We start from the raw sequence: 22,240 nt of genomic DNA on the forward strand, positions 1-22,240 counted from the left end.
AAAGAAAGGCATAACAAGAGCCAAGGGAGGCAAGAAGTTAAAGTCAGACAAATTCAAATTAGAAATAAAACACAATTTTTTTTAACAATGAATGTGGTTAACTATTGGAACAAATGACCAAGGGAAGTGATGGATTCTCCATCTCCTGAATTCTTCAAACTGAGACTTGATGCCTTTCTGGAAAATATATACTTTAGTCAATCAGAAGTTATGGAGCTCAATACAGGGGTAGCTGGGTGAAGTTTCACAGCTTATATTATACATGCTATCATACTTGATGATTTAATGGTCCCTTTGGGTCTTAAAGCATAGAGCTGGTTGCGAATTTTCCATTGGAATGATTTTCAGATGAAAAAATGCAGTTTCTGCTAAATTGAAATTTTCCATGGCAAAATCTCAGTTTTGTGAAAAAAAATTGATTTTCCGATGGAAAAATTTGAACAAAATATTTTGTTTTGACTTGATTTGACTCAAATTGGACTATTGTGTTTTGTTGAGATGATCTGAAACATTTTTTGAATCAGTTCAGTATAGGGTGACCAGACACCAAGTGTGAAAAATCGGGACGGGGGTTGGGGGTAAAAGACGGCTATATAAGACAAAGCCCCAAATATCGGGACTGTCCCTATAAAATCAGGACATCTGGTCACCCTATAAACATTAAACTGCATTTCCCTATCAGCACATTGCTGATGGTAGTCATAGTTGAGGCCCTTGTTCCCATACTTTTGGAGGACTACATTTCCCATACTCCATGTGGATTTTCCTCTTCCCAGACTCTGTGTGGTACATCATGGGAGTCGCATGATTCTGGGTGCATCAAGGGAGAGGTTGTCTAGCCAGAGAGCCTGGCTTATAAGGAAGAGTGGGGGCATCAGCCTCATGAACTACAACTCCCACAAGGCAATGTGCCACAATCGAAAAATTCAATTTAAAGTTGAAATGACTCAAAGCAAAGCGTTTTGGGTCATTTCAACAAACTGAAATGAAACATTTTGATTTTGGGAATGTTGAAATGCTTTGATCGAAAATATCTAAATTTAAAGGTTTTGAAATTTACGTTCTATTAAAAAAAATTGAAATTGTAATTTTTCATCCAGATATGAGACAATACAAATGTTGAAATGTTGGTATTTCCTGCAGGATAGAAATTTTAAATTTCACACAGTTCTATTCAAATCTATGAAAATAGTTTTTCTCTCTTTACTGATTCTTCTTTTTTTTTTTTGCTACAAAGTTGTGGGGGAGGGGGGAGGGAAGACGACAAATTTGGGACGTGTGTCCAACACCTCTGTTTTTAGGGTATTATAATTCAATATTACATATATTAAATGAAAGGAGTCACTTCAAATTTTCCATAAAATGCTATGTGTCCCCAGGTAGAATCTTCTAACTTTGAGGTTGATAAGATGTTTGTTATAGATTTTATCGTGGAGGCCAAAATTGGTTTTATAATGGAAACTCAGTAACAACCTTAACTATGGCACTCCATAATAGTAGGGAGCTAAATAACAATGGTGGATTTAACCTGTTGGGTGTTTATGAATTGTGTATGTCATGATATTCTGTTGATTACAGTAATGTGCAACAGTTCAGAGCCCTCAGGGACCTTAGTCCGTTCATAGGACATCCAAGAGATGTGAAAGACTGTATATGACCGCCCTGAACTGATCTAGCTCAGTCATGTGACAAAAGTTAAAGGTGCTAAACTTTCTCATGTGATGAGAAGTATGTGGATGTGATGGAAGCAGCTTAACCCTTCCTCTCCTATCTCTTCCTGCCATCCCAGGGATTTCAGCAAAAATTCTCCTTCCACAGTAAAGAGATTGTGGCCATCAGTTGTTCCTGGTGCAAGCAGGCGGTAAGTGGCTAGAACTGAGGTTGGGAGGTGGGGCTGTGTAAATGCTGGGGGTAGTTTTGCCCACACAGGATCATCATGTTTGACTTCATTTATCCTGGTCGTTTTATGTGCTCATTTATTAGGGGGGAAAGAGCCCCCTAGAATCTCCCTTATTTGTACCCTTTCTATTTCTTCTCCCCAAGGATGATACACCTGGGTAGTCTGTTCTTCTGGTGGAGGAGAGCTGAATGTAGCTCCTTCCTTTTGGAGTATAACAAGACCACTCCTGGGGTAACAAGAGGGTTCGCTCTCAAGCACTCCATTGCTGTTACTGGTTCAGAGAATAAGGGATTCCCATTTTGTATAATATTGCCTGTTTAGAATTTGGTCTTACTACCGTTATGTGTATGTAAGCAGGGGTGTCTTTTGGGGGTAGGGGACACGTTTGACAAAGGATGAGAAAATGGGGAGGTGGGTTTTTTTGGTTAATGTTCCTAAGATTCTCTTGATCCAGAGGACTGGGAAAAGAAGTTATAGATTCATAGATTCATAGATTCTAGGACTGGAAGGGACCTCGAGAGGTCATCGAGTCCAGTCCCCTGCCCACTGGGTATAAGTTGAGCTGGGTATATTCCTCAGTGCCTCACACATCTCTCCCTGTTTCTTCTGTCCCTACCATGCCTTTCTCTCTCCCTCTTTCTCCTTTTCTTGCACTCTGTCCACCTCACTGATGGCTCTGCTCTCCCTTCGCTAGTTTCACAACAAAGTCACCTGCTTCATGTTACATCACATCGAGGAGCCGTGTTCCCTGGGGGCTCATGCTGCTGTCATTGTGCCTCCCACCTGGATCATTAAGGTGAAGAAAGCTCAGGTAACTGCATGCTGATGTCTGTTTCTGATGCTGTTTGGCAGCTCAGGGTGAGCCTGGCTTCTGCTCCTGGTTACTCCTCCACAAAAGCATGTTTGTTTGCCCTGTCCATGCCCCTCACACCCAGCTACACCCATGATGATTATGAACCTCTGTCTCACTCTTTCATCTACCCCTCTGGAAGGATTCTTTCATTGTCTCGTTTGGGGCAATAAGTGATCAACCTGATTTTGGCACTAGCAATCCAGTTCATTCTTCTTATTGCAAGCTCATCTAACGGACTGCAAGAATCCTCTATGTTTTAGGTACTCAAGCATGTTTCACTAAGTAGAGCTGGGCAAATACAGGAAAAAAAGCTTTCCACAAATATTTGGTTGAATTGAAACATGAATTGGCCATGGTTGTGCTCACTTCCCTTTTGCATTCACTTTCCATGGATGTTTGGACGATCATGTTTTACTCACATGAATGCTTGCTGAACATTATGCTCAAATGCTTGCAGATAATGAGTTTTCAACTTGTCAGCGTTTGCACCAGATTTGTTACATCTTAGATGGGATAAGACATTGCTCAACACAGCAGGGGAAAAAGGGTTTCCAGAGCCCCTTTCCAGAGAAGGTGCTGACTGCATTCTTCACGACTAGGGTCACCCAAGCAAATGGAGCTACTTTGCATGTGGGGGGTGGGTGGGGTGGGGGGGGATGGTCGATAATTCAGAACAGTAAATGCAATGTACTTGGTGTAATTTATCCCCGGACTCCTATTCAGAGTGAATGCACAACACTGGTCTATGATGCAAAGGACACAGACATTTTTATTGATAATACCCAGTTTAACTTAAATTATCAGGATAGACCAGAAAAGGGACATGGGAAATAACTGATGGGAGAGTTAGTTCTCTTGCCAGCCCCATGTGTTTTGTTCCCCAGGACCTACCAGGTATCCTACTTAGGATGTCCCCTTTCCACAATAAGTGAGACTTGATTCTGTGCTACATGGCATACAACCCGTGCATGGGATAGCCAACTACCCAGGCTCCCCGCAGTGGCGCTATGCTGTTTTGATGCCTGTGTTGCTTCTCCGTAGCCCCATGACCTATGTCACAAAATTTGCTGCAACAAAAATGCCAAGCCACCAGTCCTCAGATTACTGAATCCTATCTTAATCTAGTGATCTAGAGACCTTTGACAGGCTGCTTGAAGGAAGAACCACCGGAATAGATGCTCTCTTGTGGTGGAAACCTCTCAAAGGGCTGAATGCTAATGGCAGAGTGTGATCAGGAGCCCCCTGGAATGTAAAAAAAAAAAACCCTAAACCCACCAAGGAAACCCAAATCCTGGTGAGAAAAGCCAACCCTAGTAGGAATTTATAGATTCATAGATTCCAAGGCCAGAAGGGACCACTGGCATCATCTAGCCTGATCTCCTGTATAATATAAACCGGAGAACTTCTCTGAAGTAACTACTCTTTGAACTAAAGCGTATCTTTTAGAAAATCATCCAATCTTGATTTTAAAATTGGCAGTGATAAGAGAATCACCACAACCCTTGGTAAATTATTCCAATGGTTAATTACACTCACTGTTAACTATTTATGCCTTATTTCCAATCTGAATTTCTCTAGCTTCAGTTGTAAGACATATTTTTCAGTCCTTTAAACATTCTCATGCCTCTGCTCTGAACCCTCTCAAATTTATCAATGTCCTTTTTGAATTGTGGACATTAGAACAAAGTTTTTAATTTTCAGTTTTTCAGTGAAAAGTCAAAATTTTCCACTGAAACTGCCCCCACCACTGGTTCTGACCAGCTCTAACTTGTGAATGACTTGACCATTTCTAACCCATCTACACAGTCTGGATTTCTGATAGTATCAGACATTCACAGCAATCAATCCATGGAGAAAATAAATAAAAACTCATAAATAAATTAGAGGAAATTTAATGAATGAATAAATACATGGAAACAGAAATCTGTTTGTAGATGTTCCATGACCTGAAATAAATATGTCTAGTAACATTTTTACTATAAATTATTTGCTCAGCTCCACTTATTAACAACTCAGACTGGTCACACATAAGTCCTGGACTGGATTTTCTATTAATTTAAAATGGATTCTAGCAATGTCCCTTACAGTACTTCCTTTTGGTGGTTGTTTCTGAGCAAACAAGAGAGCTTCATGAAGAGACTCTTCACCTAGTTTTACTTTCTGTTTTTATTGTTTTTCCATGATCATTATATGGACCATGGGTTACCACCTTTCTAATACTCTATTTGAATAAAGAACAGGCCCCCCTCTCGCTCCCGGCAGAGTCTTGGTGATGCAACATCCTGATGTAGTTGCATAAGGTCAATTTGCCTTAGGTGACCTGCTGCCTGTACTAAAATGGGGAGTGTTTACTTCTTGCAAGCTTCTGTTTGCAGGATGAAGGAAATTCAGAACAGTTCGGATAATTTTGGAACAGGTGGTATCCCTGTATGTAATGACCCATTTATATAGATGGCAAATTCTCAATACCTCCTTCATGATGTTCATTGTATGAGCCTCTTCTGTAGCCTCTCTAATGCTTTTCAGTGCCTCTGGGTCTGGTTTCCTGGAGTTCAGATAAATTACGTCTTCCAGTTAGCAACTGCAGGTATCTACAGTGGCTAGTGTCCTTTTTTATATTTGATACTTGGCAGCCTGAATGTTGTTAAACAGACTTGCAGTGTGTGTGTGTGTGCGCGCGTGTGCGCATGTTGGAGAGAGGAGCAGTTGATGAGAAGGATCTGGGTGATGAAGTTACAGAGCCAGCCCTCCTTCTGAGGTTCTGGGTACAAAGCAGAGGCAGTAATTGTAACTGGGTCCCAATGCTAAGAAAGGGTTTATGATCGAGGTGAGTGAATCTGCTTCTTTCCTTTCTCTTTGGAACCTTCATAAGGAGCTTGCAAAAGCTGTCTACTACTGGGCTACTCTCTCTTCTTACTGTATTGCTGGCTGAAGCCACTGATGTGAGACTATTATCTGTGCCTCATTTCAGTTTGTGAACTGCCTGAAGATCATAGGGTCAGACTTTTATCCGTGCTGTGCACCTGCTGCTCCCGTTCAAGTAATTTGGAGCTACTGCGGCTCAGAACCGCTGAAAATTAAATCTGCAGCATTCTAGATGAAAGGATCTACCTAAGACTGTTAGTTCACCACCTGACATTACTCAAGGAGGGCCCTGTCCTACTCCTTCCATAAATCTATCTAAGTGGGCTTGGAACACTTCCAATGACCATGATGTAATATGATCTGTGCTTCTTATCTTTGAAGAAGGACAAAATTATTGTCACCAAGGAGATTTTTCCTCTTTTAGAGACAATCCAGGATTTACCTACAGGCCTGTCCACTTACAGGTGTTCTTTACTGTAGATGGAATGTCACTGAGTAGCATTTAGTTTTTGTCAAAACGCCCATACTCTTCCTGTGGAGAAGGAAGACTTCGATATGGACAAGATGGCACATGCAACAACTTCTTCAGCTCACCATGTATACCCCAGTGGTTTCCCAGGGCTGCTATTCTTTTACCAGTTTGAAATGAAACCTTGCACATGTATAACCAGTGCCTCTGCCTCTTACCTGTTGTATATCTACTGTTGCTAAGTTGTAGCAAACATTCAGGCTCTCTAAACATCACAAAAATAGGCATACTTAAACACTGTGGCGTAATATAGTTTTGACAAAACCACATTATGTCTTTTCTTGCCAGTGTGTGCAGATACAAAACACTATTATATTTTAATCCTGGTAGATACAGAGACCAAGGCATGTTCTTCTATCAAAGTTATAATATGGGGTTTTTTTTGTCCACAATGGCAAAAAAGCAGCTATGTTACAACATGATTTGGCAACAAATATATTTACACATGGTTATTTTTTAATGAGGATAATGCTATTTTACCTAATTGTCCTGGCTTTATCCAGAAGAACTGTACTGGGTTTAGTTCCTTCCACTAAATAGCAGAGTGTCAGCTTCTTCCAATAAAATAATTACCGGTAAGTATAATCAATGCCTCTAATATAGTGCTAGCTCTTTATATATAGTGCTTTTCATCAGTAGAACTCAAAGCCCTTTACACAGGAGATAAGTAACATTATCCCCATTTACAGATGAGGAAACACTGAATTTCCCAAGGTCACCCAGCAGGCCAGTGGCAGTGCTGGGAATATAGGCCAGATCTCCTGAGTTCCAGTCCAGTGCTCTATTCACTAGGCCACACCGTGTCTCGCTCTGTGACAAGGTTTCAAGAAAAAATCCTCCCAGGGGGAAGATCTGAAGAATGAATCTAAGAATCTCTACAGTGATTTCTACAAATGAAGCAATGTTTTTTGCTTCATTACACTGATTTTAAACTTCGTATCCTCCTTCTGTCTGATTGCACTGTTTGAGAGTGAAAAAACTAGTAGGATATATAGGATCCATCTGTGACAGGTTGGATCACAGAAACCCCCTTGGGAGCTGCCAACTGATGTGCCAAGACTACTTCTGCCCCTGCTTTCCTGCCCTGTCAGCTTAGGACTTCAGTGCCCTGCCTGGTTTGAGCCAGACTTGCTAGCCTGCTGCAAACCCAGACCCAGGTCCAAATCATGTCCCCTAACAGCTGTAGGCTTCACTGAAAGCAGCTTACAGAACTGTTCTTATCTTTAACACTCAGATGCCCAACTCCCAGTGGGGTCTAAACCCAAATAAATCCGTTTTACCCTGTATAAAGATTATAGAGGATAAACTCATAAATTGTTTGCCCTCTATAACACTGATAGAGAGGTATGCACAGCTGTTTGCCCCCCCAGGTATTAATACATACTCTGGGTTAATTAATAAGTAAAAAGTGATTTTATTAAATACAGAAAGTAGGATTTAAGTGATTTCAAGTAGTAACAGATAGAACAAAGTGAATTACCAAGCAAAATAAAATAAAACACGCAAGTCTATGTCTAATATAGTAAGAAACTGAATACAGATAAGATCTCACCCTCAGAGATGTTTCAATACGTTGCTTTCACAGACTGGATGGCTTCCTAGTCTGGGCACAATCCTTTCCCCTGGTACAGCCCTTGTTCCAGCTCAGGTGGTAGCTAGGGGATTCCTCATGATGGCTGCTCCACTTTGTTCTGTTCCACCCCCTTATATATCTTTTGCATAAGGCGGGAACCCTTTGTCCCTCTGGGTCCCCCCCCCCCCCTTCTCAATGGAAAAGCACTAGGTTAAAGATGGATTCCAGTTCAGGTGACATGATCACATGTCACTGTAAGACTTCATTGCCCACTTGCCAGCACACACGTATACAGGAAGACTTACAGGTAAAACAGAGCCATCTGCAGTCAATTGTCCTGGTTAATGGGAGTTATCAAGATTCCAAACCACCATTAATGGCCCACACTTTGCATAATTACAATAGGCCCTCAGAGTTATATTTCATATTTCTAGGTTCAGATACAAGAGTGGTATATTTCTACAAATAGGATGATCACACTCAGTAGATTGTAAGCTTTGTAATGATACCTTACAAGAGACCTTTTGCATGAAGCATATTCCAGTGACATTAGCATATTTTCATAAAATCATATAATGTGCAACGTCACACCATCCACCTACCGCTGTCAGTGCAGCCTTATAGCAAATGATGCTTTCTAGTGCACTTTCATATGCACCAAAGCACGGGAAGTTTAGAGCACTTTTATAGAGCCAGTCTCCTGCTTCTTAGCATAGGTGCAACATGCCTCAGGTGGCATGTGACCAGGATTCATAACCAAATTTGGTCCACTGGTTGGATTATTAGCTTCCCTGGCTTGGGCCAGGTATTGACGGGGAGTGCGACATAAATGCTGATCCCTTTATGCATGGTGAAAAGCAACAGGAAAATTGGCTGGTTTGAAACGCCAGAGCTGGTCACTGGGGAATCAAGCAGTGAATCTAGTAAATACACTATTTAATGTAATGGGACTGTTGGCTGAAGATGAAGGTTGAGTAAAAACAGCAGATTCTGATGAATAGCTTTGCTGTGTCCACTCACAGTTCTCTGGGCCAGTGAAACTTTTCTCAGTAGGGATGTCTAGATCAATTTGGATAAAATAAGAGTGACTTGAACTTTTTTGGGGAAAAAAATGGAATGGAACATGTTCACTTCTTGAGGTTAGAAGTTCTGCAAATTTTCTTTTAATTTTCTGCCCCACTGTACTTCCTAGTTTTGAATAGACTAAGCTGAAATACTGTGGGGAAAGTCCATTTTCTCAGTGTTTCCAACTCAGCTGAAACTCAGCACTGTGTGAATAGGGAGAAAATGTATAGGGATATGGCTATTTTAATTCAACAACTGCAGTAATTAAAAAAGAAAAGCCTCAATTTGGCTGGCCCTGACCACTTCAGCACATTTCTGTGCTCCACCATCAATGAAGTTTGCGCTATTCTGGGGAATAGTTTTTTTTCCCCATATCTAGTCCAGCCCCCTGCACTCATGGCAGGACAAGTATTTTTAGTTAACTGCAATTTTTTGGTAGGTCCTACAAAGTATCTATTTGTTTTAACTAATTTTTCTGCAATAGAGTGGCAGAGGTTTTTGTTTGTTTTTATTTTAGAAAAATGAAACCCTTAAATATTAAGAATTCAGAGGTGGTTTTCTATCAGATTATTACACTAGTTTCATGGTAGGTCAGGTTTGACTTTGTCTGCCAGCATCATATGCAGTGGTGGCATGCATTATGTTGAGTCATGGTGGTCACCACAGCTAAAACTGGGGTTTTGTTTTGTTTTGCTTTTGTTTTGGTTTTTAAACATGAAAAAATAGCTCATTTTATCATGTTTTATTACATTTTTGTGCAGGTGGTCTCCATACCAGGAGACGAGCCTGATTGGGAAGGAGACTGGAGCCCCGGAGGGAAAACGGGCGTCTCCTACCCCTATTGGGAGGGTTGGCAGGTACAACATGTGGTGTTATGTGAGTCTCTGGGAGTATCTGATTTTTTCTCCCCACGGCGTGGGAAAGCTTCCAGTTCCAAAGCACCAGTCTGGTCTCCGTGTGTGGCTTTCTCCATCAATGGTGGTGTGGAAGTGTAAAGCATGAGACGCATGTGATCTAAACTTCAAGCATGTGCCAGACACTGTATCATTCTCCAAACGGACCATGCATGAAGGAGCTTCTTAAATGAGGCTACTTCTGGGGCTGACTTGATTTTTTGTTTTGCTTTTCATGTATCCCTTTTTTTTTTTCTTTTTCATAGAACTCATTAAAAACTTCAACCCGGCGGAAGAAGAGAACATCCTTTAAAAGAAAAGCCAGCAAAAGAAGCAATGAGGTAAGTCCTAATTAATAGTATTTGAAAGGTGGACTGAATGGATATTTTTATCTCTAGACTGCCAGTTAAAATCTAGCATGTCTATCGATCAGCCAGCCCAGGTTGACCTAGCCTCCCATTTTTAGATGGGATGCATAGATTTATTCTCTAGGGTAGAATGGGCTAGGCTGAATAGTTGAAGCATGATGAGGGGGTGCACAGGGAATCTTGTAGTCTATGCTATAGCGGTTTTCTGACTAAAGGTCACAGGGGTTGTTAATCTAGTGGCTTTCGTGACCACAAAAGCCTCTAAAAACAGAATTGAGAATGCTTTGTGATTTTTTTTTTTTTTTGCTAGAGATTTTAGCATTAGTTTTGTGTAGCTCTAATTAAAGTACTCTGCCACTTCTGATTTTGCAGGAAAACAAAGGCCGACCATTTGTGATAAAGCCCATCTCTTCGCTGCTCATGAAACCACTGCTGGTGTTTGTCAATCCAAAAAGTGGAGGGAATCAGGTAAAGGCATCAACTTGATCCCAGTCACAAAGTTTCTACAAATTCCTTTAAATTATGTGTCATAAAGTGATTTCAGGTGAGGCACAGAAAGGGAGGGTTGCATGTGACCTGGGATGCAGACTCCTAGAATGGAGAACTGGACCCTTCCCGGTGAATCTTATTCCCACCAGAATTGAGGTTTGGATTGTTCAGTGTGATCTTCCTCCCAGGTTTTGATTCTTTGAGAGGAAACCAGAATAGCGGCTTGGAGTCTTTCAGGAAACCTCAGTCTTTCCACAGAAATGGAGCTCTCTGATTCTCCAAAGTAATCGCCGGTCATCCTCCTGCCCTACCATTGGTTTGGTTTAATCAGAGAAATCTCTCAACATCACTTGGCCACGTATCTTATGTTGTAAAGCCACATAGTCCTGAACTGTAAATATGTTGGAAACAGTGCTCTAGAAAACTGAGTTTCAGAGCATGACACTGTTGCTTAGGCATATTGCTCCATTATCAAGCTGTAAGTAGCAGGCTGAACACTTTGGTCATGCAAGTAGAGCTGAAGTAAACAGTGGGTTTACACATCATTACAAAAATTTCAAAATTCCATGCAAAGGAAAATTCTGAAATTTTTTTGGTTTAGTTTTGATTTTGACCTTTTCAAACATTTATGTTCTGTTATAATCTAAAATAAAACGTTGAAATGAAACATCATTTTTAAATGAAAAATAAAAACGTTTGTTTCAGGAAATGTTGAAATGGGATGTTCAACATTTCCAGAACCCTTTTTGTATGCTTTTCTCCAAAACAAAATTTCAGCCAACTTGGAACGATTTCACAAAACATCTTGATTTTGCTGTAAATGGGATTTCTGATAGAAAATGGTTCCATCACAGTTTTTCCAACTAGCTCTACTGTGAACTTGTAGCCACTACACATCTGCATTCTAAATTCAATGGACATATGTTTTTGTTTGTTATTCATATTACCGTAACACCTAGGAGCTTGAGTCATGGACTTTGACCCCATTGTGGCAGGCACTATAAAAACACAGAATAAAAAGACAGTCCCTGCCCCAAGAGGCTACAAATACAGAAAGAGTGGGATGGTAGGTGACGTGAATGTTCTCTAGGGCAATCATCTGTCACAATGGATAGTTTTTGCTTTGGCTTGCCAGTAAATACTCCTTTTTTGTTTGCTTTTGTTCTGTAAAACACAAATGAATGAAAGGTACTACGAAGATTAGGTTAATAATGATAAATATTATTACGTATAAGAGTCATTAGTTCATTTGCTCATTTATTTTCCTTCCATTTTATATCCTAACAGGGCACTAAGGTTCTCCAGATGTTCATGTGGTACTTGAATCCACGCCAAGTCTTCGATCTCTCTCAGGAAGGGCCAAGAGATGCGTAAGTACTGAAGCGTTTAACATTGCCAACATCCTACTTTGCTTGTTAAGTATGTGGGTAAAGGGTAGGTTGGATGGGGCTTCCTGATAGTAATAGGGAGATTGGCCAGGCTTATCAAAGTGGGACCCACTGTTTAAGGGCCTGATTCAGCAATGCAGTTAAGCACATGCTTGTGTCCATCCTTATTGAGCAAAGGACTTAAGTACCTGCTTAACTGCACATTTCATTTTCCAAAAACTTCTATGTGGGTTGTTTTTGTGCAGAGCTAGAGATCAAGCTATTGATGTGATATGGGTCAAAATGGTCTCAGTCAAGGTAGTGCATGGCACCCACTAAATCTTTGGGGGATCCAAACTGAGAATGGTGTTTAAGAAAATGGACATTTTGTACATTTTGCATGCACCAGTACAGAAAAACAGCTAGAGGTTTCCCATTCCCACCATTTCACATGCTTTAAAACTCAATTGTTGTAAGTGCTCTAAAATCTGGACGGTTACTTGGATTCTTTTGAAATTTGGTGTGCCTAATGAGGTATGGGGTAGCATTAGTGCTCCACATTTGGGATTATTTGACCAATGGGTTCCCAAGTTACAGGCCCTGTGAAAACAGTTTCCTTCTGCTGCCTTGTTCTGTTAAACTGAAAGGTACTAATGACTGGATGCACAGACCTCATTGAAATTGATGGCTGTGAACTGACCCTTCAGTTATCATAAGGAAGGATAAATTAATCACAAGCCCCCACCTAAAACAAAAGGAGTTTGAGACTGAGTGGCTGGAAGTTGCTTCAATTTGTGAGTCATGAGTGGCAATTTGATTTTGGAGGGAATGTAATCAAAGTAAAAAAAATAGACATGTGAATGCTTGGTGGGAGGGGAAAGGTATTAGGGGTCAGTGGGTAGGGTTATGGGGAGGAGCATAAATAGGGATGGGTGGGAGAGGAGGGGGCTCAGGTGAGGGAAGAGTTTGGGGTAGAGGGACACTGGGAAGGGGGATGTGGGGGTGAGTGGCAGGAGAACTGGGGTAGAATAGGAGCAGGGGCATCTGTCAACCCCACAATTTCCCCTCCCAGATGTGTGCCCAGATCTAGGGGGCTCTTACACCTCTAGTGATGGTCTTGGCCCCTTGTTGCCTCCTTCATATGAGTTGAGATATGGAGCAATTGCCCCACTGGTGGTGTCCGAGATCCTCTTGCTGCCCCCATGTGTGAGCCAGGATCTGGGGGCTCTGGGCCCATCTACAGGGGTTGCCCCCCCTTTACTTCCCCCTCATGAGAGTTGGGTTCAGGGGGGTTCATGCCCATTTGAGAGGGTCTGAGGCCCCCCTCCATACCTCCCATGTGAGGCAGGATCTGGGGAAGTCCTGCCCCTTTGGATAGGAAGCTGAGAACAGGTATACTTTGTGCATATTCCAGGCTCTAAAGCTCTCCGGAGGGAGATGAGAACACCCACTGAGATTAATGGAACAGTTCACATACCTCAGAGCAACTGTTTCAGGCTGTATTCATCTCCAGGCCTTTCAGAGTCTCCTGTGATGCAGCTGGATGTGCAGGGGAAACCTTTCACCTTCATCCTCCCTCTATCCTTCCTCATTAAAAGACTTCTCTTCCAAGTGCTCTAAAATCCGGGTGCTTGTGTGGATTTTCTTGGAATTTGCTGTGCCTTGTGGGAGTGCAGAGTAGGGTTAATGCCTGGATTAGGGGGGTCATTTGAGCAAGGGATTCCAGAGATATAAGCCCAGAAAAAATAACTATTTTCCAAAAAGGTTCTAGGTGTTTTCTGTCTTTGTGCAGAGCTAGAGATAAAACTATTGCAGTGATGTGGGTCAATATAGTCTCAATCAGTCAATTTTTATATTGGGTATTGCATGGTGCCCACTAAATTTTTGGGGGACCCAAATTGTGAATAGTGTTTAAGAGCATGTTCACTTCCATGAGCGGCAGGTGGACCCTCCTCTTCGGGGAGGCTAGCCCTACGGTCCCACTCCTGCCAGATGAGGCTCCGCCTCCTGCAGCAGGAGCCCTGGGTCCCCCCGCCACCTCTTCCCACAGCTGGAGAACCCTCGGGCTGGCCGGAACCCTGAGTTACTCCCTGCCGCCAGAGGAACCCTGGGCCACCCCCAGTCCCAGGCCAGCCCAAGTCCCAGTTGGCTGACCGACCAGAGCTCCAGCGATGCCGGCTGGCCAACCCCAGCCCTGGGCCAGCCAGCCAGAGCAGCCCCAGCCCTGGGCCGGCTGGATCAGCCCCAGCCTGGCGTCCCATGGCAGTGGCTCCAGCCAGGGAAGGCAGCGCCTTCCCTAGCCTAATATACCCACCACCAGTGTTCACTTCTTCGCTTACATACTTGTGCAGTCTGGAAGGATAACCGTGCACACAGAACCCTAGAAATACAGAGCTGGAGGGGACCTTAACAGGCCATTTAGTCCAGCCCTCTGTGCTGTGGCAGGACCAAGTGTACCTAGACCATACTTGACAAATATTTGTCTAACCTGTTCTTAAAGACCTTCAATGATGGGTATCACAGTTCAGGGCAATTACAGCTGTATTCTCCATTTATGGTCCAGCAAAGGCACCTTTTCTCAAACTCTCGGTTCCCCAGCCATCACCTCTCTTGGGTGGAGACCCACGTCTCCCTGCCAACTGGGGTTTTTCCAGGCTGCACAGTTCCCTGCTACACTGTGTTATTACTTAGCAAGGCAGACTGCCTCAGCAGGCTTGCTTTGCCTTCCTTCCTCAGAAACTACAAACAACATAACTGCCCATAGTTGTTACCACACAGCTCTTTCTAAGCAAGTGCATTTATTCTTAAAGGAAGAGGGTTACAGAGAAAACATATTAAAAACAATGAAAGAACTTACACACATGGTAATAAGTTTACAAGGAATCACTCCAGCTGCAACAAGGGCTCTGGCTGGTGGACAATCCTTCAGACCCCTCTGTGGTCACAAGGTCATAACAGCTATGAATCTGGGAGTTACTCCTTTATGCTGTTTGGGCTTTTTGATTCTGGGAATAGGTAATTCATAGACAAAGGTCCCTTCCTTGGGGGCAAGCTTCAAAAGATTAGGTCTGGAGGTGGGCATTTGTATTGCTCTTCTCCCAAGTATTTTGTAGAAAACCTCCTCAACTAACAGTTCATTCTTGTCTCAGCCCATTGTTTAAAAAAGTCCTTGGATGCTTATAACACTTCCCAAGGTTTATATTAGTCATGTCTCCTGGACAGGTTACATACAAGCCTACAATAACACATAAACATTTGTATTTTTAATACAACAAACTCCTAATATACTTAAAGTTAATTCAATAAAGTTTAAATTAATTGAACAATGTTTGTCAAGATATTGCGGGCAATAGCAGGAAATTTCACAATCTCCATTGGAAGCCTATTCCAGTGCTTAATTATCCTTTTAGTTAGAAAGTTTCCCCAAATATCTAATGTAAATCTTCCTTGCTGCTGAATAAACCAGACATAGAATCATAGAAGTGTTGGACTGGAAGGGACCTCAATAAGTCATCTAGTCCAGTCCCCTGCACTCAAGGGGAGAAGAGTTGATCACCATCCTCTTTGTAGAAGCGCTTAACATATTTGAAGAATTTTATCAAATCCCTCTGTCTTCTTTTCTCAAGACTCATCGTGCCCAGTTTTTTTAAAACCTTTATTTATAGGTCAAGTTTTCTACACCTTTTATTTTTGTTGCTCTCCTCTGGACTCTCTCCAATTTGTCCATATCTTTCCTAAGGTGTCCAGAATTGCACACAGTACTCCACCTGCGGCCTTATCAAGTAGAGCAGTACAAATAGCTCCTATGTCTTACACATGACATTCCTGTTAATACACCCCAGAATTATAGTAAGCCTTTTTTGCAACCACATCAAATTGTTAACGCATATTCAATTTGTGATCCACTATAACGCCCAGTTCCTTTTTAGCAGTACTACTGTCTAACCAGTTATTCCCCATTTTGTAGTTGTGCATTTGATTTTTCCTTCCTAAATATAGTATTTTGCACGTATCTTCCTTGAATTTCATCTTGTTGATTTCAGATGATTTCTCCAATTTGTGAAGGTTGTTTTGAATTCTAATCCTGTCCCCCAAAGTGCTTTCATAGAATATTAGGGTTGGAAGAGACCTCAGGAGGTCATCCAGTCCAATCCCCTGCTCAAAGCAGGACCAACACCCACTAAATGAGCCCAGCCAGGGCTTTGTCAAGCCGGGCCTTAAAAACCTCAAAGGAAGGAGATTCCACCACCTCCCTCGGTAACCCAGTCCATTGCTTCACCACCCTCCTAGTGAAATAGTGTTTCCTGATATCCAACCTAGACCTCCCCCACTGCAACCTGAGACCATTGCTCCTTGTTCTGTCATCTGCCAGCACTGAGAACAGCCGAGCTCCATCCTCTTTGGAACCCCCCTTCAGGTAGTTGAAGGCTGCTATCAAATCTCCCCTCACTCTTCTCTTCTGCAGACTAAATAACCCCAGTTCCCTCAGCCTCTCCTCAAAAGTCATGTGCTCCAGCCCCCTAATCATTTTCGTTGCCCTCCGCTGGATTCTCTCCAATTTGTCCACATCCCTTCTGTAGTGGGGGGACCAAAACTGGAAGCAATACTCCAGGTGTGGCCTCACCAGTGCCAAATAGAGGGGAATAATCACTTCCCACAATCTGCTGGCAGTGCTCCTACTAATACAGCTCAATATGCCGTTGGCCTTCTTGGCAACAAGGGCACACTGCTGACTCATATCCAGCTTCTCGTCCACTGTAATCCCCAGGTCCTTTCCTGCAGAACTGCTGCTTAGCCAGTTGGTTCCCAGCCTGTAGCGGTGGGGGACTCCCCCCTGCGTAGTGTCATCTGCAAATTTTATAACCATACTCTCCACTCCATTGTCCAAGTCATTAATGAAGATATTTAATAGTACTAAACCCAGGACAGACCCCCGTGGGACTGGAGTTTGACAGCAAACTATTCTTTGAATATGGTCTTTCAGCCAATTGTGCACCCACTTTATAGTCCTTACATCTAGATCACATTTCCCTAGTTTGCTTATGAGAATGTCATGTGTGACTGTCAAAAGCCTCACTAAAATTACGATATATCATGTCTACAGCTTCCCCCTCACCCGCCCCACTCACTAGACCAGTAACTCTGTCAGAATTTTGACACGCTCCAATAAAGTAGAAGATCATGAGAGAGTTTCTATGCAGCCATTTAATGCCTGCCCGGGTAGTCTGAGGGAAAGTGCTGATGCCATTGTCTCTGATGAGCACCTGACACTGACATTCTTGGTACACCTGTGCAATACAGATTTAATAACTCAAGTTGTTTGCTACAAGTTGTCTCTGTTCTAAGATAACATGTTTTTATTTTATGTGGAAGTTCACTATGAACAAAGCAGAATAGTCAGCAGCCAGTCTAACCAATTTTTTTGTTTTATCAGGTGGGGAGGAGCCGGAGACAGGGGACTTTGGGTGTGTGTGTGTGTGTGTGTGTGGAGGAGGGGGAATCAGGGACAGGGTGAGGGGTTGTGGCTGCAGAGAGGTTGGGAAATGATGGCGGGTGGTAGGCAAGCCTTGGATTGGTTATTTCAGAAAATCTGTATTTTACTGGCCTCTGGCTGGGGAAGGGAAGCAAGTGGCTACTTCCTGATCTTGGGGCAGATTAATGTAGTGTTTCTAAAGACACACAGGGTGGAGGTTTGGAATTGAACATAAGAACGGCCATCCTGGGTCAGACCAATGGTCTATCTGGCCCAGTATCCTGTCTTCCAACAGTGGCCAGTGCCAGGTACCCCAGAGGGAATGAACAGAACAGGTAATCATCAAGTGATCCATCCCCTGTCGCCCATTCCCAGCTTCTGGCAAACTGGGGATAGGGACACTCAGAGCATGGGGTTGCATCCCTAACCACCCTGGCTAATAGCCATTGATGGATCTATCCTCCATGAACTTATCTAGTTCTTTTTAGAAACCTCTTATAGTTTTTAACTTCACAACAACCCTTGGCAATGAGTTTCCACAGATATTTCCTTTTGTTTGTTTTAAACCTGCTGCCTATTAATTTCATTGGGTGATCCCTAGTTCTTGTGTTAAGTGAAGGAGCAAATAACATTTCCTTATTCATTTACTCCACACCAGTCAAGATTTTATAGACCTCTATAGATTTTCATACAGCTGACAATACAGGTACCTTGACTGCTGAGGGGAAAGAAATATGTGCATTGCCAGGGTTGCTAAAGTGGATTTTGGGCGATTCTTGGATCATGATGTTCCCGAAGTTTGCAGGAGAGCAAGGAGTACACCATGAGTGACATGGGGATTGCTAACTACAGGCTAATTTGGGTGGAGCGAGATAGTCTCCATTGGTGTCATTTTGGGGCCCTGTATTTTGTCCACTGTGCAATGTCTAACTGGTGATTTAAGAGGTTTGATCAACCATACATTGTGGTGATTCACTTGGGCTGAAATGATCTGAGCCTTATTCCTGGTGTGCACCTCATACAATATATAAGAGCAGATTTGGACTTCATCAGAGATTTGTGTCCAGGAACGGTGATGGTTTTCTCTGATTTGGCTCAATGTCTAATTGCTACAGCAGCAATTAAAAATCTATTAATAAGGTTGGAAGAGTATTAATTGGCAAATTGAAGGGTTCATGGTCCACTGCAAAATGTGCATTTTATGGCATAGAAACATTACAAGCTCTGGCACTTCATTGTTTCTGGGAGATGGGGTACATCTGTTGGACACGGTCAGAGGATCTTTCTCTCAAACATAAAACTGTCTGTCGTTTGGAACAGAAACCCTACCTGTGATTTCTATTGCTGGTCCTGCCACAAACTCCACCCTCCAACCATTCTGAAACCAGCCAGGAGCACCGTTTCACTGTAGCATAGTTTTCCTTCACTCCAGGCACCTCAGTTGAGTTATAGGAGGGTGGGAAGTAAGAGTAATGGAAATTTTGAATACCAGAGAATGAACACTTCAGGGAGCTGCATTCACTGCCAACGATGTGGGAAGGGGAACTACAGTAGTTGGGAGGTGACAAGCTTGTACATTTCATCAACTGTGTGGTGGCAGAGTAAAGATTTATGTATTAGCAGGGCATCTTGGGGCATGGCTGAAAGAGGACAGAGTTAAGGTCGAATGGGCAACCTTAACTGTGCATGTCCTGGTTTTCAGACGTTTGTTTTTGCTCAACTCACTATTCTGAAATGGGACAATATACCACCAAGCATCCTTAACTCTGTGTTAATTTAGGGTTGGGTTTTTTTTTTTTTTTTTTGCTATTGCCTCTTTTATATAGATGTGTGGAGACTCCATGGCCCAGCTTGCAATGCTTCATCTTGATGCTGAGTAACCTCCATGCAGTGGAGTGGAGTTCACTTTAATCAAGAGAGAGCATTGTATGCTGAAACCTGTAACCTCCATGAATTGTACCACTCTAATAAAGGTGGGAGTGTGTAATCTGTTGCATTGTATGATATTTAGGTGTGAACTTTTGTGTCCTGGCAAGTGGCCACCTCAATTGGGCAAATTTGTGGGTGTCCCTGTTGTAAGGTGGTTTGTATTTTCTGAAAGAGCCCTGCCAAATAATGAAATAAAACACAGAGTCTGGAAATGATATAGTAAGAGATGGCACTTCCTATGGTAAAGGGGTAGCTGAAGAATGGGGTGACCTGCTATTTTTCAAGGCAGTACAGGCCAAAGATATATGAAAAATACAGGACAAAAGTTTCCATTAAGGGATACCACATTTTAGTCATGATACAAAATCATACATTGTATCACGCTGTTTGATATGCTGTATGATTACTGCTCTAAAACATTTTTTATCTGATCAAAAGCTTTTTAGCAGTTTCTTATTATATGCATTCAGCACCCTACCCAATCAAGGACCTTCCTTATTACATAGGATGGGTGGTCAGACTCCCACAGTCACAGGGGCAGCCTAACTGAACAAAGCACCATGCCTAAATCTCTGCTGGGTACCCAAGTCATCAGCCACATGCTGGCTGACCTTTTTCTAATAGTTATCCATTACAGTGGACCAGGAGTGACTCTCCAGATGTGGCAACTGTGTGTATCTATCTCTGCCCAAGTAGTAATTCATTTCCCTGGGCCACAGGCGCAGGGCTGGCAAAGCTTATCTCATAAGTGTTCCCCCAGGCAGGTAAGCAGCTCTTCCCTTTTATAGGGGCTGGCTGACAAGGGACTTCAGTTCTTCCATTTCATTGGGGAGGGAGGCTAGAAATGATTGTCTGTCTCTCTGTTACCTGAAAAAGAAGCATTTAATTTGCTTAATTATTTATTTGTAAACCATTCCTTAAGATCATGCAGAACATAAAACAGATACAAATCCCACAAAGTAAACTCTAGTACCTCCCCATGTGAGAGGGGTCAGAAAGTTTTTATTGTCCATACATCCAAAACTTCAGGGCCTGATTCTCATGTATGCCAGGACTCCTTAATACCACTCTGGCAATGTAATGAGGCCTTAAAGTGGGTGTAAGTTCAGTTGGTCAGAGCACTGTAAAAGGGCTTGAGTATAAATGAGAATCAGCCCCTCAATTTATACTCCAGGGTCCCTCATACCTGGATCCACATTATTCAGTTGTGTGGTCTTTCATCAGGATTGCATTTCACCATGGTCGTCTGCCATCGCAGTATCATTTCATTACAGCAATTCTTTATCACCATTGCTTTTTGACTAAATTATTGGTATCTCAGATTGAATATACGATGGTGAAGAAACACGATGAACTGTTGCTGGCCTTATCTGTGCTACAGAAATGAAACACCGGTAACAGAACTAATGGAACTTGCATCACACAGGTTTAAGCACAAATGGCTTAATGCATCCTCACTAGCCCTGCTAAATTGTGCTTTGAAATCTTGCAGGGTAGCTCCACACCCACACTAGCACTGTGCTAAACCATTTCAGTTGCAAAGCTCTCTGATTACCTATCCCAGAGTTGCTGGCACAGCTCCCAACAACACTGCATTCCGGGAGGCTTTGAAAGGCCATCAGTGCACTGTGGGATGGTAATGTGAGGACTAGTTTCAACTTGTCTATATCTACATTGTTCCTAAAACAATTAATACTAAAATAGTTCAGCTCAGTAGATATTCCCTGATGAAGCATAAGCTATGTGGTATTTAGCCCCACTATAAACGCTTTGGAGCTAGGGTTGCCATCTTTCTAATTGCTGGTAACTGAACCCCTGAGGCCCCGCCACTGCTCCGCCTCTTCCCCTCAAAGCCCCACCCCCATCATTAGCTCCTCTCCCCTTTCCCCATCCCGTGCTGGATTGTCTCAAGGTAGGAGGTGCCCTGCAGGTAGGAGGTGGCCCTGGCTGAGCAGGGCTGCCATAGGTTAGTGACCCTGCACCTCCTCTAGCCCTGCAGTAACTGTGGGTACGTCTATACTTACCCGCTGGTTCGGCGGCAAGCAATCGATCTTCTGGGATTGATTTATCGCGTCTTGTCTAGACGCGATAAATCGATCCCGGAAGTGCTCGCCGTCGACACCGGTAATCCTGCTCTGCGAGAGGAGTAGGCGGAGTCGACGGGGGAGCCTGCCTGCCATGTGTGGACCCGCGGTAAGTACCTTTAAGTTCGAACTAAGATACTTCGACTTCAGCTACGTTATTCACGTAGCTGAAGTTGCATATCTTAGTTCGAACTGGGGGCTTAGTGTGGACCAGCCCTGTGACTTTTGGTGTGGGTGCTACTTTCTGGTTAAAAACCAGGCACTTGGCAACCCTAAATGGCACCCAGACACAGAAAACCCGAAACTGGACTCTCCGGGTAAAATCCAGATGGGTGGCAACTCTGTTTGGAGCACTTTTGCGTATGTATGTGAGGTGTGTTACAATTGTTTGAGGAGCAAATACTTATTAAGGTAAATTCCAGTAGTTTAGACAACACCATGGTGATGGCTGAAGCCCTTCTAAATTCACAGTTGTCAAGTTTCACTCTCAGGTCGAGGAGGCTGTACAACACTGGGAGGAAATTCAGATTTTGTTTCTCCAGTTTTACTTTCTCCCTCTGTTCTATCTTGTTCCCACCCAACCTGTAATTGTTCTCCATTTCCTCAGCTCCCTCCAATCCTGCTGGTGATATGAAATTTGCTGCACACCTTCAAACTTCTAGCAGACTGCTCTCCCTGTCAGTTTAATAATTGGTGCTCCCGTCTGTGATGGGAACCCACCAACATGCTGAGTAGGAGCGCACTTGTGTTAAACACAGCAGAAAAACACCCATCTGATCAGTGTGTGCCTCCACAATATAGTCATCTGTTTCAGAAGCAAGAGGGAGATTAACAGTCTAGAGGAAACATAGT

At 42.9% G+C, this 22,240-nt stretch overlaps 1 protein-coding gene across 2 annotated transcripts in view; it reads left to right on the forward strand.

The window, feature by feature from the left end:
- The window catches only part of DGKI (diacylglycerol kinase iota), a 309,310-nt gene that overhangs the window by 155,894 nt on the left and 131,176 nt on the right, over positions 1–22,240 (forward strand). For both annotated transcript variants that reach the window (XM_065403383.1, XM_065403389.1), the window contains exons 7-11: positions 1,790–1,861; positions 2,595–2,711; positions 9,945–10,019; positions 10,419–10,514; positions 11,823–11,905. In XM_065403383.1, coding sequence (XP_065259455.1) covers positions 1,790–1,861; positions 2,595–2,711; positions 9,945–10,019; positions 10,419–10,514; positions 11,823–11,905 — 443 coding nt within the window. The remainder of the gene's footprint in view (positions 1–1,789; positions 1,862–2,594; positions 2,712–9,944; positions 10,020–10,418; positions 10,515–11,822; positions 11,906–22,240) is intronic.

Source organism: Emys orbicularis, chromosome 1 (assembly GCF_028017835.1).
Source record: "Emys orbicularis isolate rEmyOrb1 chromosome 1, rEmyOrb1.hap1, whole genome shotgun sequence".
In the NCBI taxonomy this organism is placed as follows: Eukaryota; Metazoa; Chordata; order Testudines; family Emydidae; genus Emys; species Emys orbicularis.